This window comes from Kryptolebias marmoratus, linkage group LG24, assembly GCF_001649575.2.
Source record: "Kryptolebias marmoratus isolate JLee-2015 linkage group LG24, ASM164957v2, whole genome shotgun sequence".
In the NCBI taxonomy this organism is placed as follows: domain Eukaryota; kingdom Metazoa; phylum Chordata; class Actinopteri; order Cyprinodontiformes; family Rivulidae; genus Kryptolebias; species Kryptolebias marmoratus.
Genome location: NC_051453.1, coordinates 14,767,911 through 14,787,642, shown reverse-complemented (window position 1 = coordinate 14,787,642; position 19,732 = coordinate 14,767,911). Strand labels below are relative to the sequence as shown.

Sequence of the window (19,732 nt, the reverse complement as noted above, 5' to 3'; positions counted from 1 at the left end):
CATAGGTAACCACATAAATCCCAACCAGGAATTCTCCCTCATCAGATGATGCTTAACATCATCTGATGATGTTAAGCATCAATTCCACCCGCCCCTTTCCCACACAGCAGCTGCAAACTCATGGTCACGCACACACAACCCTGCGCCTTGCTATACTCCAGCTGACCTTTTCAAGATCTTCTTCCTGTCAAACTTTGTTTTTCCTCGCTGAGCTGTGTCCTTAAAACCAAAACTGCATTTGTAAGTCCAGGCTCAAAAATACCACGAGATTGCGGGAGTTGAACAAAAAGCTGTGCCACCTCGCTGAATGGCTCTTATCTGTTCCGAAACAAAAGGAGGGATGAAGGGCATTGTGTCGACATTTAGAAATTCTCGTTAGAAATTTGAAAGAAAAGGCCACTTTAAGGAAAGTAGACTTGACAAAGAGCATGTAATCTGTTCCTCACTACATCACAATGGAAGTGAAAACAGAAGCCCTAAAAAATTTACATAAGGGGTTCATTAGCCACAGCACATTTACCTAAAATTAAAATAAGCAAGCAATACAAAGAGATGGAAATAAACTAGAACGAATGTTTTATGGCCGAATGCCATAACACATGACAACTACCAAGATAAGACTACAGAGATGATAAGTGACCACCTGCTAGTGTTGGGCTTGCAGAAGAAGTGGAAGTGTCTTACAGTCCATCCAAGATTTGATAAAAGAACTGGTTAAACTTTAATACTCTGAGGGCTTGTAACACATCGCATTCAATTATTTATCAACGGCACACTATTTTTGTGTTCCTACGAGCTACACGCAACTACTGCCCTTCTGTGTTTTACTGTAAATATTAAAAATGATCCTAAATGCAAATGGAAACCATCGACTGTCAGAGAAAGCCAAAGGAACCCGATTCTTTACACATGGAGGACATGAGATCACAAGCTTTTAGTCACAGTATAAGCTAACAAATCCACTCAAATCCAACCAATCCATCTGATGATTCCCTCATGTCACCATCCTCTGGGAGTAAGCTTGCACTGAAGCTCTGTGTGGGCGCTCATACAGCATTAAAAAAATACAATAAACAGCAAATATAAGCCAGAGTGACCTCTGATTAGATTATCATCTCCCTCTGCTGCTGAGTAAAGTCCCTGAAGCATGCTTTTGTCCTCTTCAGGTTCTCCATTTTACCATAATGTTCTCAGCCCTGAAGAAATCTTGGATTACACTGGTCAGCAGGTATTTTCTATAGTCACTGTTCTCCTGTAATGTAGCTTTAACCGATTTCACCTTAATTTCACTATTTTTTTTCACTGTGCATCACTCATCACCTTTCAACTCTCTCTAGAGTGTAATTACCAACAATCCCTCAGAAACACACTGGCCTTGGATTTTATACGCAGAAAAGAGACAGAGATTAAAATTAATCCGGCTATACTGGGGAAAAAAAGGTGACCTTTCTGCAAGTTAGTTTCATTTTTGTTGCTCAGTGATGCAAGTGGATTAGAGGATTAATGTAGAGGATCAAGAAAGTTACCTCTAAGCATAAACTGAAGCTCCATTTAGGGTATCTATTTATTCATTCATTCCTTTATTTATTTTTAGACCCTGAAAAATACTCAGCTAATCATCTTCTTTGTCCCTGTTGGACATTAAAAGAAGCAGGTCAAATTAAGGAAACACATCCTACAACATCAGCACAAAGAAATGCACTCTCATGGGCTGTGCCATCTGTCATTCTGACTCTCTTACACCTGCTTATGGGGTGCCACTTCCTCTTCCTCAGCCAATCTTCTGTTTGATGTTATACTAATACAGCAGGTAGCGTGCTGGGTCAGCCTATGAGGTACTTTTTTAAATAGTACTACAAGCGTGGAGTTGTTTTAATATAGTTAGAAATAGGTGTGTTTACATAATCCTTTTTTTTATTTCCTTGCACGGCATGCATGCCAGCGTTATCTGCAAAGTTGCTGAGACACATGCTATCTCTAAGACGTGTTGTTGTCAGGATCTCCATAGTGACAGACAACACATGCGATGCTGCTGAGCTCCACTGAAGTCGGACCACTCACAGTAATCGCAATACACCATCAATGGCGCGCTCCAGCAACAAACCCATCAGGACTTTGAAAGCCCAAGTGGAACTATCTGCAAAGCAACTAGCACTTCAAGGCTCAGTGATAGCTTTGACTGCACAAAATACTAATAATATTAACAATAATTTCTTTCATTTACAGAGTGACTTCCAAATAGGCCATCGCTGGAGTTTAGTTAGACGTCTGAAAGTCTCTTTTCAAGTTAAGATTAGTGGGTCCACTCTCATTCAGATCTAGTCTGGAATGGTAATTAATTCTTAAAAAACTTTAAATCATTGGGAGCAGCAACATTTGTGGAAGGGGAAAAAAAGCAATTTCTTCTTAACCAGCTGTGGACAAAGGCAGATTTTTACCAAGATTTCTAGACTGCTGAAAGCAAATCCGCATTAGAAAAGTGTCTATTCTGAGAGCCCTTACCCAGCCAGGCCTGAACATATTCAGACAGTTAAAGACTTTTCCTCGAGCTTTATGCTGCAGCACATTAAATCTAAAATAGAAGACATTAAAGTGAAAAGTTCAGTGTTTCTCTAAAGCGTCTACACCACCTAAGTGTTACTGCAACACATAAACACAAATAATGAGTTAAGAATATTAGCAATTAATCTAAAAGATGTCAAAGGTAGTTTGTAAATACTTTTCAGTCTGAGCCTAATCCTCGAACACATAAAGAACCTTTCCAACAAAGATGAATAAATTTCTAAACTGTAACTGTCAACACTCCTTCAGGTCATATACGATCTGTTGCAAAATGTCCCTGAAAAACTGGCTTCCCTGATTTATTATCATGTTCATTTGAAATTCCATCAAAGTTCTGTAAAATGTAATGTGTGGAAATTACATTGTTGAATAAATTCAAAGTGATGTTTCAAAGCATTTTACGGCCGCAATCATTTTCAAGACATTTATGTAGAAGACATCCATTAGTATATTTAGAAAGAGATAAATAAACACTTTTCATTTTAAATTGAGTCTAAGTTTGTATGCATGTATGTAAGCGTGTGGTTGTCTGGGTGTGTGTGCATATAGGTGTATGCATATATAAACTGTATGTTTTTATGAAAAGGTCAGTTGTGGATGTATTGAGAAAAATGTGATAGCTGAAACAAAAATCGAAGAGCATCAAAAAAGGTCAACAGAAGAAAATGCAAACAAATATAAAGAAGCTTGTAACTGGCTAAGCTGACTAAAGCATACAGGCTGAATAACATGCAACATCTAACCAAGGTAACTGGTAAGCTTTGCCACAAATTATACTATATATTTGGCTTGTTCAAAAGCACCAACGCCTCAGCTCACTGTGAAGGCCACTTCTGTTCCATCGTGTGAGGACTCTGAAGTGTGAAGACAACAGCCACCTGTCTGAGGAGAAACTTACCACTTTGCTGCGTGTGCGGTGGTAAGGCTGGATGATGGGTAAACCCAGCGGTGTCACCCACTCCACAGAATGGCCAGACTTGGAGATGAGCCTGGCACTCTCTGTCAGCCAATCCTGCAACAAATGGATGCCAGCAGAGGTAAAGACGGGGCACGTATTGTTTAGAAAACTCCACCGAATATAGGCAAATACTTGCTGTAAACATACAGTATGTTTTTGTCCTTGTGTTTGTGTATCTAAACATATTCAAATCTCAGAGTGCACTTTTGGGAACTTGTATGGTAGCTCTGAAACTACAGAACACACAGACTTTAACCACCCCCCCAAAAAAACAACGATCTTCACATTTAAGCTCTACATCTGTTGCTTTGCTTCAGAAATCTGCAACCAACTGTTGCAGACTTGCTGTGGAACAGGTGAGGGGTTGTTGCTTGCTGTAAAAACTGCTGTTGCATGAAGTGTTTGGCACAGATTTCCAAGAACGAAAGCATTTTTGCCTTCTCATATACACACAAACCCCCCCCCACACACACACACACAGAAAATATGTCCTAGAAACTGGAGGAAGCAGTTGGACTCAAAACCTCTCCATTTATCAATACTCCCCTCCTCATCCCCCACAAAAAACACCTAAATGAAGATGGCATGGAAAGTGAAAGTGAAGACACAGAACTGACAGATGAAGTGGATAAGAAGCTGGAATAAAAAACAAACAAAAACAAACAAAGAAAAAAGATGAGCTGATATAAAAGGAGAGTGAAGAGTGGACATCCAGAAAGAGCACTGGTTAATGAAATAATAAGAGAGTTGACAGAATAAATGGAAGATGGACAGAGATCGCAGCAGAGGTCAGGGATGATAGGACTGAGGATCGATCAGCTCCTTTTTTCCTCATCCATACTTCATCTTCCAATGAAAATGCCAGAGGATGTGACCTATATAAAAGCAGCAGGTGTGAACACACACACACACACAAGCATCAGGTTGGTGCTGGGGAAGGGATTTTTCTTCTCAGACTGGGTTGTCCTGGTACTTTCCCCAAAGGAAACAAAAGCACACACTAAAAGGCGTGCTTGCTAGAGACCCCTGCCCCCGCCCCACACACACTCCCCTTCGTGGGTACAGCATAATATCGTCAATCTACAGAAAAAAGATGTAGTAAATGGGGTGGTTATGGAAACAGTACAGTACACTAACAATTATAATCAATTAAATTACAGTGCATTTTCAGCTGCAGGTAACAGATGTGAAACCTTACAGATCTGCGTTTACTGATCCTTTAAAAAAAAAAGATAAACACTGCAATTTAATTATAATTGCAGAGAAAACAAAGACAATCTATTTATATGAAAATTATTTGTATGCACCAACTAAAAATAAAAAAGTTAAAACTAAGGCAGTCATAGTATCAGACTTTTCACTACACAAATGTGAGGCTTTTAGAAAAATCTTTCACGACGTTTTTACTGAAATGATTGAACATGTAAAAATACTATCACATTACTAGATTCCAGAAATGTTAAATGTTGTTTACTGTGTGTTTTTACATATGAATAAGTCTTATGTATTGTGCCGAGAAGGTCTGCTACCACAAAAAGTGCAAAAGACCAAAACAATCAGTCGCCAATGACACCTTTAAATTTCACAGAGCTTGGTCTCATCAACCAATCCTGATCCAGAGGGTTCAACCTTTAACCCTCTGAACAAAAATAAAACCCACTGGAAACACTTTGATGCCAAATAACCAAGGACTGAAAAGTCCCGTGTCTATGTTTAATTAGTAGTAGCATTTTCTGTGCATGGGGACGTTTGGTTGGCTTTTCAAGTTCTGATTTGACCTTGTCAGTGATGAGAGACAGGAAACGAGAAAAGAATGAGAGGAACGATCTGCAGTGATTGATCTGACCAGTCTGGAAATGCATCCGATTTGCACCTCAACCAGTCATTTATCAGGTCACCAGTAACAAACATTTCAAACAATTATTGTTTTAATGTCAATACTATCATGGAAGTAATAAAAGACAAGAGCTGAAGGGGGTATTTCCTGTTATAGACTCTTACGTGTGTGAAATTAACTCACCTGAATTTCTCTGGTTCCTGTAAACATCTCCTTAAGGCCACTGAACACCAAACGCACCAGATAATGGGATGCTTCCCATACGTAGTCCTGTAAATACAAAAATGTTTCTTTATAGTTACATTTCTACACAGAAAAAAAGACTTCTTCTCTTTTTTTAGGTTTTATTTAGATGACTAACTGAAAATCTTGCAACATAAACTGCAGCACTGATATCATTACAGAGACACAATCTCCCCCGCAGTCAGTCCACCGTCCTCTGTAATCAGTCACAATTACAGGCTCACCCAATTCCCTCTTTAAACAATTAGGAACATTAGGCAGAAGTCATTTAGAACAATCTTCTAGCTTTGGGACGTTGTCTGACAGAGGAATCATGCTGATGCCATTTATAGTTCATAAGGTTAACTCCAAGTTTTGTAAAGAATTATTTAGAAATAGGATAGATATTAAGGACCCCAGTGCTCTTAAAATAACAAATATTCCCTTTATCTTAGTTTGATGTTTTTTAACAAATGAGGTGTGGCTCATAAAGAATCCTTTTTGTCCAGAACTAAACAGGTTCATAGTTACTATTTGGACAAGATATCAACATAATTATTGTTTAAATAACTTTCTAATGCAGCAACAGAAAATCGCAGTATATGAATCTAAAAGCTCAAGATCTTATTGACACATTGACAGTATTTCTGCACATTTCTGCACCTGAAACTACTCCAGAGAATTTGGTGTGCCAGATACAAAAAAATCTAACTTTACACATTAGGTTTTCACTAGAGATTAGATGTGAGTAAATATTGAACTGATTTTTAAGTGTTTGAGAGATATCAAAAAAAAAAAAACAAGATTATGGATTTCAAATTAAACATTTTGCTTTGAAATTGGTAATTAAGAGGTAATTAATGGTTGATTTAGTTGTTCTGGTTTAGTTTGTAAAGTTTCTGATGTGTGCCTTTATAATTAAAAAGATAGATCATACAGACTTATTTTAGAATATTTTTTTTTATTTTAGATTAAAAGTTCAAATGTTAAATTGTTAAAGCTGACACCTAAAATCACTTGAGCCTAAGAAAGCTGTAGTTAAGTTCTCATAATAAACAACTGAAATAAAAATTCTGCAAAGCTGAAACTCTCATGGATCAATGTAGATGCTTAACATCATTTCTAAGCAGCATTGCAACATATTTAACAGAGAACTCTCCAGCATTGCTTTAACCTCCATGAAGTAACGATGCACTGCAATGTAATCATGAATAATAGACTGAAACAAGAACTCCTATTCTCAGCTTGATAAGTGAGTGAACCTCCTCACTCACCACCACTGTACCTTGGGAAAATCATCAGTCTCCTTTAGCCTTTTCTCAATCTGCAGGCGTCCCCCGTAGCGAGTGACTCCGTACACCACAGTCATCACCGTCTGCTTCACCACCTTCCTGTTGATGAAGCCCTTCAGCACCTGGGCGATCTTCGTGTCGTTCGCTGCATCCCGAGCTCGAAACTCCTCCACCTGAAACACACAGACACGTTTAAAAGGGAACAAATAACGAGGTCATTTAAAAAAAAAAAACATAAAATTAATTTTTTTCAAAGCTATTTTGAAAGGTCATCTACTAAACAATATTTTCTAAAACTGCATTTATGAATATTTTTATAACCAAGTTCATTATTTAGATGAACATGTAGGTAATCAATTTTGTATTTAAATTTTGATGCTGCTTTCTGCAGGCGTTGCCACAGCAAGCAAACTCAAATGAAAGATTTGGCAATTGTTAAACACCGAATGCACTTCCTGATGCAACCTGGGCTCAAACCTGCAGCTTCAGGATTACAAGACCACAAGACCACCGAGCTATCACAGCACCAATATTATATTTAAACTGCTTTAAAAAACCAAAACAAAACAAAAAAACACCATAAAATAATTTGATGCAAATGCCCAAAGATTTAAAGCAATGTCATCCAATATCTTCATTTTTGTCAAAGAAATTAATAAAAGTTACAAAAACAAATCTTCATCTCTGAGAAGCTTTAAGCAGAAAACTTTGTTAATGGATTTATCAACTAATACCCGACTTTGGATTCGAGTCTTAAATTACACAGTTATCACCAGGTTTCTCGAATGTACAGCTTACTCCTGTGAGCAAACAAAATTTTATTTAGCTTACTATTTCACAAGCCTGATATTATCTAATAATAACGGCAAAACCCAGAAAAAACCACACCAGACTGAGATAAAGACCTGCAGCAGTCTGACTCTGGAGTTAAAGTCACTGCCCTCAGAAGAGCAGGTTTTCAGTCCTGTTCAAAAATGTCAGAATATCACAACTGGAACTAAACTTAAATGTTTCTGCAAAGTGGTTCTTTTCATGCATTGACACAAAGTATGAGCCTTCAGAAATAAGAAACAGTCACCTTCCTCTCCACTTTGATGCAGAGCACGGGAAACTAAGCACTTTTAAATGCAGGACCTAAACTTAGAAACTTAAAATATATCTATATATCTATTTTAATCTATATATATATATATATATATATTCTCTATGCTCAGCTTGCCAGTCACAATGGGACTCAGTGAGTCATCTGAATAATAACAGCTGAGCAAGTGCAGCGTGCCTGGCAAAAGAACTCTTCCACGGTTCTGTTGTGCAACTCCAAGTCTTTATGCAGTTCAAAGAAGGGAACAAAACGTTGGAAAATTACAAGACAAAAAAAAAAAAAAAAAAAAGAGTTGAACTGCATGGAAAATACTCCATTATTAAACCCCAAAAAAAGAGCCCGGTGCTGCTCACCTGCTGTGCTACTCCGCTGTATACATCCTGAGGCACTTCACAGGGCATGAGGTTGACTGACGTGGCACCAATAACATCTCTGCCCAGAGCAGCGTAGTGCTGGAGACCATTGCAGGAGCCGTCCTGAAGGAGAGCGGGAGAGAGAGAGAACAGAAAAATGGAGGGGAGTAAAAGAACAAAGATGAAGAAAAAAATTTTGGCGGGAAAAATGCAAGACTAAAGACGTTGAGGCTTTACGTAGAAAAACCTTTGCATGCGAAAAAAGACAAATATTAGAATTTCTGCTAAAATGATACCCACGTAGCTGATACATTCCTAATTCCAGTATGTCTTCAGTAATTACAATAGTCTAAATCATCTTTTAATTGCGTTGGTATAAAAACTCAGGGGCTCAGATGGCACTTTCCCCCTGACGATAGGATTCATCGAGATGGTTGCAAGAACAGGGTTAACAAGTGTTAAAATAGACTAAAATGTTTTAGAATGTTGTTAATTTGTATTTTCTTTTACCAAAAAGTACATTTATTTATTTAAGAAGGTCACAGAACTCTGTATAGTGTAGTCAAAGATAAGAAACGTCTTGAGAACAAAATCACACAGTATGAAATACTATAAAAATGTATTTACAAGACAACTTTTTTTAGATGTCGGTACCTGGTGAATAGGGAAGTGAGAGATATACTGTGTTGGGTCAGGTGATCTTATTGCATTGGCTATCTCCATGCAGCATGCCAGAGCCTGCCACGGCTCATCTGCATCCATCCACCACTTTTTACCCTGAAAAAGATTCAAATAAATAAAAGCACATCATCATGCTTAAACAGACACTTTCAGGAAAGCTCCTTGTTTGTAACGTTTTGATAATCATACTCATTATAGACCTGTTGCTCCCCAAATCAAAGCTTACAAAGCGCAAAAGAAATCAGATAATCTTCTAGTTAAGCAAGCAAATTAAAGAAGAGTAGACTAACATTTAGAGGGTTTTCTGCAGAATCCAGGATGTCTTCCAAAATACTGTTGCCGTAATCTAGACGCCCCTGCAGTGAGCTCTTCTTCTTTAACCCTGTCAGGTTGACCAAGTGGATTTTTAGCCAGTCCAGACCCTTGGGACCGAGGGGCTTCCCTTCTGTAAACAGAAGCATCGCCCGTGTCATGTCACTTCCCAGGTGATTAAAGTACGGAGGACACGGATAGGTGCGCCCCCTGAAGTCCATGTTGTGAGGGAACCAGAAGATCTCGTCGCGCATGTGGTGGGCAATGGAGAGCTTGTAAAGGGCGTCCATACGCAAGCTGTGCATCTCGTTGAATTTCTTTTTAGCGCTGATCACCTGTCTTTTCATGTTGGCCTTCTCGCTGGCTGTGTAGGCGGGGTCGTGAGGGTTGAAGTGAGGTACTTTGGGCGCTTCGGATAGAGGCGGAGGGATGTCCAGCTTATCAGAACCACGGTCATTGAAGATTGAAATAATGATGTCTAAGATTGGTTTGTTAATCTTCCAGGCGCAGTTTCCTAGCTGGTTAAGTGAGTCGAAGACTGCGTGAAGATTCTGACATTTCTCCAGCAGCAGCTTGTGATGGGTGGCCCCGTCAATCGTGCGCATCAGTTTGGTCGGCGTGAGCAGGTAGGCTCCGAACTTGACCGTGGTCCAGGGCACCGGGGGGCACAGCATCGGCATCACATAGGAGTCAAAGGTCAGCTTGGTCTCCATGGCCCCCTGCTGCATTTGACTCAGGATGGGGTGGGGTTTGATGAAGCCAATCTAACCAGTAAAAAGATAATAAAAAAAGAATTGCATTAGTTGGAGTTTTCATCCTATTGTTAGTGGGCTCATTTAATCTGAAAAAACAACAATGATAACAATGTTTTAAATTAGAAAAATCAGGTTAAATAAACAACCGTGTAAATAAATCTCATGACGACTGCTAGCAGAGGTCCTCACAGTGTACAAAGTGGAAACATTAGTAGTTCAGAAATTTAAATCTGTCACCACCAAGCTTATTTATTTACATTTCCCCCCAATTTTTAAGGTTTCGCTGCTCTCTTGGCACAACCCACAATTTGTTTCAATGGAGCCATAACAGAAAAGATATGCAATCTATTTGAATAAAAACACTGCTATTGCTATCAAAATTGCCAGATTATGGTTAAAAATGACAGAAAGAGTTATTTAAATTGGTTAAAATCAGGTCAGGAATAAATGTATACATCTGCTTTACAAAGCTTTCATTTTAAACAGCTTTTCATCAATAAATATGCTGCGTTAAACATTTAAGGAGGAAGGACCTTAAACTATTAAGCTAATCAAGTATTGTTTAAATACAGAGGTCTGCACATTGCAGTTGATCTGGTTTAATGTCTACAGTTTTGTCTACAGAATTTTATTTTGTAAAAGTGGTGTTTTGTTTTGTTTTCTGAGACAGAAGTTTTGATGGTAAAAAACTTTGTGCCCTAGTTTTCATCTGACCCGCCTGAAGCACCGTGATTAAAGATCAGCATTTGCTGACAGCGACCTGAGAGAAACACCTCAGTGTTGCTCCAATGAGAAAAAAACTTTCACGCTGTGCTGCAAAATCATTAGGATCCCCCCCCCCCCGCACCGATGAGCTAACGACCACAGAGAGAAAAGGCTGAAAAACAAGAGAACGAATAAAAAAAAAATTTCAACAAGAATTTAATCTTGTAACAATATGCCTCACCTTTAAAAAACCTGGAGCTGAAACAATCTACAGTTTGGTCTCTATATCTGTCTTTTTTCTTCTTGCACAAACACACCGCCCTTCTGCTGGCTCCCACGGCAGTAAATCAGCGAGCCAATTAAGAGGACACTAAAAAAAGGGATTAGGCTGGAACCTTTTCATCTTACTCCACTGTTACAACTAGCAGCTCACACCAGGGGGAAATGGTTTTTATAAATCACACTCTTTGCAGGTTCATGCTTGATAGAAGGGCGCTCAAGTGTTCAAGGTAACAGGCTTTGCGAGCGAAGTGAAGGTCAAGTGTTTTAAGGTTTTCTTGCTGCTCCTCTGGGGCTTTTTTCCCCCTAGTTTTAAATAAAAAGTCACTTGTGCAACAGTTTTTATTTTACATGCTTAATCCCTTAAACAGACTGATCAGTATAATTATCAGCTAAATCATAATAGGCAATTATTTCTCTCTGTTTTTAGTTTTTATATATATATTTGTAACACTAGTGTCCAGGAGACCCCTTAACTAAAATTCTAGACCACATTTTCTCATCTAGTTGGAAAAAAAACAACATTTTAATTCTCAGAAATCCTGTTAGCAGGTTATAAAATGTTTAAAAGAACCTAGATGTGTAGGCAAGAATCGCAACCAGCTCCAGCTCTCTTTTAATGATGTGCTTCCAGTTATACCCATGTGGGAAATTACTCAGTGAGCATGTGCAAAGACTTGTAAACATCAATTGCACCTGCTGAGTGCTGCGGAAGGTGTACATGTGGTAGAGGATGGGGATGAGCTTTCTGCCGGTTGCCGGTTTCAGGATGTCGCTGTTGATTTTCAGGTTCTTCACCATCAGATCCACCAGGTAAATGCCCAGGTCCAGAGTTACGATGAGCGGCCAGCTGGACTTGTCCCCCTGCAGCAAGGGCCCTATACCTTGCTCCACCTCCAGCTGACACCACTGCTCCCTGGGAAGGACGTTACACACCTGAAGCACAACACAGCAGCATTAAATACCGACTGTTTATAAATATCACATACATTTGTACTTTTAAAAAGTATTTTTTTGGTCTACACTAATAAAATAAACCTTAATTTACAAGCAGTTTTGTCAGATATCTTTGGTGTTTAGCTTCAAAACTGATGCACGGAAAAAAAAAAAACAGAAAAACTCAAACAAGTAAATAATTTAAATGAGCTGTCAGAAACACAATATAATTGCTATCATTTTAACTACAAAGGCAGCATGTAAAATACCTCAGAAAAACAAGGACCTCAACTAACTTTCGGTCTGACTGCTGCAGTTTTAACAAGCTCATGCTCATTATAATCTTGATCACATTAGCATTTCCCGCAGGTATACTGGAGCCATCACAGCACTGAGTAGGGGATGCTGGCTGTAAAATCCCATTAAGGTAAAAATAGTCAGTCTACCAGGCATCAAGAAGACAAAGCTCATTATTTAGTCAACACAGATGTTGTGTCAATAAGACTTAGCTTCATAACAAAGTCATATTTTCAACTTAAGGTTAAAAACAAAAAAAAACTAACTTTCAATGTGGTTTAAAACAAAATTAATTATTTCCCCTAGCTAAAGCATTTCTGGAAAAAAGGGATTTAAGCCATCATAACATTTTTACAAACCAATTTAGGTTTGATACAGATCTGACAATTAAACACCTATAACAGAGACATTATAAACATTGTTTTGATGTTCACTCTAAATGTCTACTTGGAGGAATCTTCGGCCCCTTCACTGTATAAAACTTATAATTCAAGGATGTTTGTAGGTTTCTGCACATGACCTGCTCATCTCAGTGCCTTTCACAACATTTTCAACGTACTTGTATACCTAAGAAGTTATTGTTTCATCGATGATGACAGAACATCCCATTCTAGATACAACACAACAAGCCCAGATAATAACACTACCACCACCATGTTTTACAGATAAGATGGGGTAGTTAGGTTGAAATGCTTTTAAAAAACAGGTTTCTTTATTGCCTCCCTGACTTTTTAGTCTCTTAATGGAGCATCCATGCACATTGACAATTAGAGACAGTTGATTTAAAGTGACTCTGGGCTCTTTTGTGAATTTGTAAACTTTTACACACCTTGATCTTTGCTGGACAAATCACAAACAGGGGAGGCAGGTTAAAAACCTTAAAGGCAATTTGCTATTGCTATAGGTTGCACAGATAAAACAATACAAAAAGCCCCCAACAAAACAGCAGATAAATGTGAATTCATAAATCTATTCAAATACAAGATGAGTTAAGGGAATCTAACAAAATAAAAAGCTTCTTTTGTTTGTTTTTCATTAATGCATTTTCATGTCCTATTAACAGTTTGATGATACACTGTTAGTCATTAATAGAAAAAAAGTTTAGAGGGTGAGAAATTTGGATTGGCTGTAATTTCTTATATTATTAAATAAACTGTTATTGCGTGAATCTATTAAAATTATAATTACTATTCTTGGTGGAGTCTCAAACTACTTTTAGGATTTGGGTTTTTTTTCGGTAATTTTTAAACAAAAAAGGTCCATATGCGTGAGATTTATTTAGGTTTTTTTTTACCTTGGTATCTTTGGCCAGCAGATCTGTGTAAGCATTATAAATAGTTTGCAGTTTCTCCACTGTGTGATTCTGGTGCTTTTGTTGCACACAGTATTTGGTGTAGACCCTGTTGCCCAAATCTTTAGCCAAGGTCCTCAGTGACTGTCCAGTAGGAGGCAGGTTGGAAACACTCTGGAAAAGAACGCAGCACAGTTCAAAGGGTCAGATGCACAAAAAACACGGCTGAAACTTCAATCGTACGAAGCAGTAAATTAAAGTCAGAGATTTTGTCTGTGATCTGATTCAGTCTATTGAAAAGTAAAACAACTTTTTTTCAATCATGGTGATGCCATTGACAAAGATAACATCGTACTGTGTGCTCTTTTCCACACTGAGAGCAAATAGATTTGTTCAAAGAATGCTGCTTTTTTCAGCAGCAGCTGTTTTGTGGTTTCCCAGATTGGTTAAGTCCAAATATATGAATGCAACACTGGAAAAAATAAAAATAGATAACAACGATGCAACTAATAGTTTTTATGCTGTTGTAGTTAAATTACCTTGTTATCAATCAAAACCATTCAATGAAAAAAAGAAAAGTCTGTTTGACATCCTGGATTTTGGCATTTGGCTGAGCAGAAGGTTGGGCCAGCTGCCTTATATTACCTGTATCATAATGTCAACATACTCCCTATCCTCCAGCAGACAGAGATATGGATAAAGGTTAAGCCTGTGGTCCTTGGTGTTGCTTTTGGCCAGAATCATCTTGCTCTCCCCGAGGGCCTGCAGGAGCACCTTCTGCCACTGTGCCTGCTGCTCCGCCAGCAGGGCCCTCTGAAAGACAACGCATCTGGAAGTTATCCATCTGAATTCGGAACAGTCCTAAAGCCGTCATTGTACTACGACCCAAACTGAGGGTTGTCCAAATGATGAAGCAAAAAATACATCCTGTCTGCTCTAGAGGGCACAAGTCACCGCGTGACATGGCTGCGAATCCTATTTTACGGAAAAAAGAAAGAGAGTATTCTCCTTTGAGAAAACAAAATTGGGTCGCTGATTTATTTGTCTAAAGAAAAAGCGAGAAATCTTTTCAGCCTCTCTCCATATCCAGCTCAGTAGAAGACAAATTTGGGGAAATAAAAAGAAATTAACAATGACTATTCATTACCACACTCTAGTGGTTACAAATTACAGAAGATGGAAAACACACAGCAAACTTTGCTGTCCTCTGGAAACATGAATAAACTGATCCTGGATCAGCAGCACTAACAATAGATTATTATTACTAGGACTGCAAATATTAAGGCTCTTCACACATGGGTTATCTGTTATTAATCCACCACTGTTCTCCTTTGGAGAACACCAACCAGAGGCAGTTCATAACAAAGAGCTGAGTGACAACAGGGTCATTGGCAAAAGTGGCGTACTCCATACAAAATCTCAACCTTGACATGGAAACACCGCTTCTGCTCTCTGACCAATTATGTTATTTTCAACTATGTAGCAGCAAATCAACTTTACACACAACACTGTGTTGAAAATCGACAACTTCGTTAATCTGTTTAGCTACTTTTGAACATTTTTTAAAAGCAAAAAATAACCCCTGAACTGACCCAAAAGCATAAAAACCTCTCACTTCTAAGTTCTGTAACTACAGCTGTAATAGCTATAATTGTCTTTATTTAGTATATATATATGTTGTCTTTAGCAGATGAAGCAGCAGCCTTGAAATGTTTTGATGATAACCACAGTTTAATCACGTACGTCTCTCAGAGAAAATGAAAGATTTCTTTTCACCTGCACACAACAGGGAAAAAAAATGAATACAAAAAGAGCTTTAATAAGAACTTGGTTAAACTGAGAAACAGCTTATGCGATCAGAGAGAGCGGGAGAGAGGTAAGCAGATTTAAAGAGCAGGCACAAAAAAAAGAATGCAAATGTAAAGCAATTATATAAAGGACTTGTTAATTAACATATAATGTCAAACTTTTAATGAGGTTTAGTGACATTTCCTTGAAATGGAAAGCAATAACATACCAGTTCATCAAATTTACTTATTCTAGACAAAAAATCCAATTTACTTTGCAAACTAGAATTATTTACTTAATGCTTGAAAAAAAGCTAAGTTAATCACCTGCTAACTCCAGAAAATACAACTTTTTTTATTCCCCACAACAAAGAACTTTCAGGTTTGCCTTGTTTTGAAGGAAATTATTAAAAAAATCAATATATTAGCTCTGTAAGCATATACAGTAATATATTTCACTAAGCAACATTTAAGGAGCTTATAGTTTCAACAGAGGCTAAAATGCAGAAAATGTCCTTAAGATACCATTTTATTTCTATTTGTAAGTTAGAAGCCATCCAAACCCTTTCGTAATTTTTGGACATCTCAATGGGGTTTAATAAATTGTTTGAGCCAGGTTTAATACTGCATGTGCTGGTTCTGGTGCACCATAAGGTGCTTGAGAAGTTTGACTGAAGCAGAAACACAGTCCATGTTCTGGATGGAGAGGTGACTCTGCAGCCTCCCGATAGGGCTCCATTACAATGCGTAATTATTCAGCCCTGGCAGTCTTTAAATGCTGCCTGACCACCAGGGACTCTCAGCCTGCTCGCTTCCCACATAGCCCATCTGCAGAGGCAGACAAGCCAGGCTGGGCTGTAAATGCCAGAGTTGGGGGAGAAAAAAAAGGCACAGCACAAGAATAGGATGTTTCGTACTTTAACATGTCAAGCTTGGATGTAAATCATTTCAAAGCCTTTATATAAAAGAACAAAGAAAAAACAGTAAAGCATTAATTTGAAAACTGTACTGAAACTACAAATAGTATACTTTTGCAAAAAGGTCTATAAACAATGATGTATGACAGGATGTCACGTTTTATTGTTTGCTCTTCAAAATTCACAAATCTACAGAAAAAAGCATAAACTTATCCTATTTTTTCAGGACAAACTAAGCAAACTAGTCTTTCCAGCATATATGAATAGTTTGGTTGTTTGTGGTCATTATTACCGTCAGAAATAAGGCTAATCATTTATTTCAACCAATATTTATGATGGTATTTATTTATATACAGATTCATTTATTTAAGTAAATTTGAGTAAGGAGTTCTAACGCTCAGTGAAATGATCTTAAGGTGTGAGAAATTTGTTTTACCATTTTGGCAATGTCTGCAGTGATGGGCTTGACGGCTTCCACAGAATCAATGGTGATGGTGCAGGCCTCCTCCACACCGAGCTGACGTTTAAAACGCTCCTGGAGGTCCTCCTGTGTGAAGTCAAGTTTGGGGAAGGAATGGTTTTCCCTCTAAAACACACAAAGAAGAGAGAAATGATGTCTCTAATGCAGTGGACATTTCTCAAACTGCGAACCCTGACATAAGCACACATTTTGCCGCCTTGCTGTTGAACAAAGACTTCATTATTCATGGTTTAACATGACACACACATGGTGTGTGCACTCCCAGCTTTCTTGTACTCACTTGTAAACTCACTGGTATATTTATAAGACTCAGCTGAACAATACACAGCAGAGCAGGAAACCTGCAGCTTGGTTTTCCACCAGATGATTGCAGGTTACCTCATTCATACTCACAGGTGCATGAAAACCACACATTTATGCTGACTTCACACCATCTGAGCAGTATGTGTGTGTGGCCTGCATGTGCATTACTAAACTGTTGCATGGTGACTGTGTGTGTATTCACACACCAACCTTTCTGTTGCACAGTTGCTCAGCTACAGTCTGCACAATGTCTCCTAATGGCCATAAATACACAGCTTTGTATAACCCATGGTTGATGTGATTTGAAAAGTGCAGGTAAGCTATCAACCTGACAGATGCTTACAAATTACTAACTAAAAGTTAAAAACTAAGCTGCAAGTGTTTTACCTTGCATGGCCCTTAACATATCTGTGTACGTCTAACTGAGCTATTATCATAGAGTGAAGTTGGCACATGTCATCAAAGGTTACAGGCCTGAAAAAACTCTAAAGAGCTTATATAAAATACAGCTGGCTCGCTAGATCCTAAAAGTACAAAGTTTAAGACTTCATAACGTATTATTTCTGGACAGTTCCACACATTTAATGTAAATCTTTGTTACTGCAAAACATCCTGTTTCTCGCTTGAAGCAAAAGAAAGTTTACACATAAAATGAGGCCCTTTTTAATTCTTAGTACTGCAAGGTAAGCAGCATTACAATAGTCTCTGCATGAAAAAAATAATTACATGAAAAATCCCGGGCAGTCTCTGATGGCAAGTTGAAACTAGATCAAACTGCATTTTGTACGATCTACAGCTTCATCAAAATTCCATTTCACACCAACAAACAATGTTCTAATTAGACTGAGCTTCTGCTGCAAACAGTGAAACAAACCCTCCAGAGGCCAGCCAGGCTGCTACTCTCTTATCTGGTGGACCAGTTATTTGGACAGCCTTCAAGCTGCCGTGACCTGCCAAACAGTCAGAGTCGTGGATTGATAATCAAACAGCTACCTTTACTGCAATCAGAGCCAGTGGTAATAAAAATGGGCACATTTGACTTCATTCTGATATTACAAAGTGACATAATTTCATATCTATATATAATAATAATAACAAAAAAACATATCTGGTCCTTACAGAGTCTTAATATTAGGTGAATGAATATATCTGTAACATTTTTAAACAAACAAATACCAAGATAAAATACAAAACAAGTGTGTCAAAACACTTCAATACACCCTTACTGATTATAAATAAATTATAAATTAAGAGTTTAATCAGCTAATAATACAGACACCAATTAATTGATGAAAGCAGAAGTTTGCTGGTTTGAAGCAACAGCTGCATGTGACCACAATGCTAAAGAAAAATAAAAGAAATCAGCAGAGACTTTAGAGAAGCAACGGCTGCTCCATATCGATCAAGCGTTAGAAGCCCATCAAGCTACACTGAGAAAAAGTGTCCAAAAGTGGGAAACATTTATGACAGCTGACAGTCTTCCCAGAAGCGGACATCCCAGCAGATTCACCCAAGTTCCGATCTTGTGATGTTTAAAAAAAAAAGTGCAAAAATATCCAAACTACGACCCAGGCTCAACAGGCCTCAGTTAGCATATTAAAGGGTAAAGCTCATGACAGTGCAATTAGAAAAACGCAAAACAAATATAACTTGTTTGGAAGAGGTGCCAGAAAAGGCCTCTTTATTCTAAAAACGAAAAAAAAAACGAAAGACTTTCAGAAAAATGTCCACTGGACAGTCAAAGCAAAAGTGTAGAGATGTTTGGTCATACATATTAAAGAAAGTATATCAGTTCAACACATTAAACCAACTGCTAAGCACAGGAGTGGAGTGTTAATGATTTGGGCTTGCTTTGCAGCCACAGGACCTGAACACCTTCCAGTCACTGAGACACAAATAAACTCAGAAAATATATTTTAAAAAAACCTGGAATCAAACCTGAGCCCATGTGTCCAACAGCTGAAGAAAATCAAGAGGTGAAATAGGAGAACAATCCCAAACATAAAAGGAAATATGCAACATAAGGTATTAAAAACAATTAATCAAGGTGCCGAAACTAAAATGCTGCTTGAAAGAGCTGTAAAAACAAATAAAGTTAAACCTAATAAACTGGAGCAATCTTGTAAAGGAGGGTGGGTCACATTTCTAAACTATGTGAAAGACTGAAAAGGTCCTTTCGAACACAATTAGTTCAAGTAATTGCTGCTTAAGGTGCTTGTACAAGCCAGATTAGATTAAACAGAAACTTCATTGACCCCAAGGGAAATTCAGGAAACCAAGTAAATCTTCCACTGCTTCAACATTTTGTCTTAGTTTTAGTTAAATGAACAATGGCTGTAATATGCTGAGTCATTTTTTTCAAACTGCAAGACTGTTCTTACTTTGTACTTTAAGACAGAAATATACTTTACCTGATGATGATGACAGCAATCTTACACACAAGCCAAAAGTATGATAAAAAAAAACAGAGCGTAAATGGTGCATGGACAGAGGCTAAAAATACCACAATTGTTTGAGAAGCTCTTAATGAATCATGTGAGCATCGCAAGAAGAGAGGTGGGAAAATAGAAGGAGAGGTGAGAGGAAACGAGGCAACACAAGCAGAGAGCCATTAGAAAGCAGGGATGGTTGACTATAAATAGCCCTGAGCCTTTCTGGTTGT

The 19,732-nt window shown here is 38.1% G+C and overlaps 1 protein-coding gene across 3 annotated transcripts in view; it reads right to left on the bottom strand.

Annotated features, from left to right (window-relative positions):
- Positions 1–19,732, bottom strand: part of polrmt (polymerase (RNA) mitochondrial (DNA directed)) — a 45,042-nt gene that overhangs the window by 16,378 nt on the left and 8,932 nt on the right. For all 3 annotated transcript variants that reach the window (XM_025004024.2, XM_017406877.3, XM_017406878.3), the window contains 10 exons: positions 16,723–16,872; positions 14,228–14,395; positions 13,586–13,756; positions 11,755–11,994; positions 9,298–10,083; positions 8,981–9,103; positions 8,327–8,449; positions 6,865–7,044; positions 5,541–5,627; positions 3,461–3,574 (listed from right to left, as the gene is read on the bottom strand). In XM_025004024.2, the coding sequence (XP_024859792.1) occupies positions 3,461–3,574; positions 5,541–5,627; positions 6,865–7,044; positions 8,327–8,449; positions 8,981–9,103; positions 9,298–10,083; positions 11,755–11,994; positions 13,586–13,756; positions 14,228–14,395; positions 16,723–16,872 (2,142 nt within the window). The remainder of the gene's footprint in view (positions 1–3,460; positions 3,575–5,540; positions 5,628–6,864; positions 7,045–8,326; positions 8,450–8,980; positions 9,104–9,297; positions 10,084–11,754; positions 11,995–13,585; positions 13,757–14,227; positions 14,396–16,722; positions 16,873–19,732) is intronic.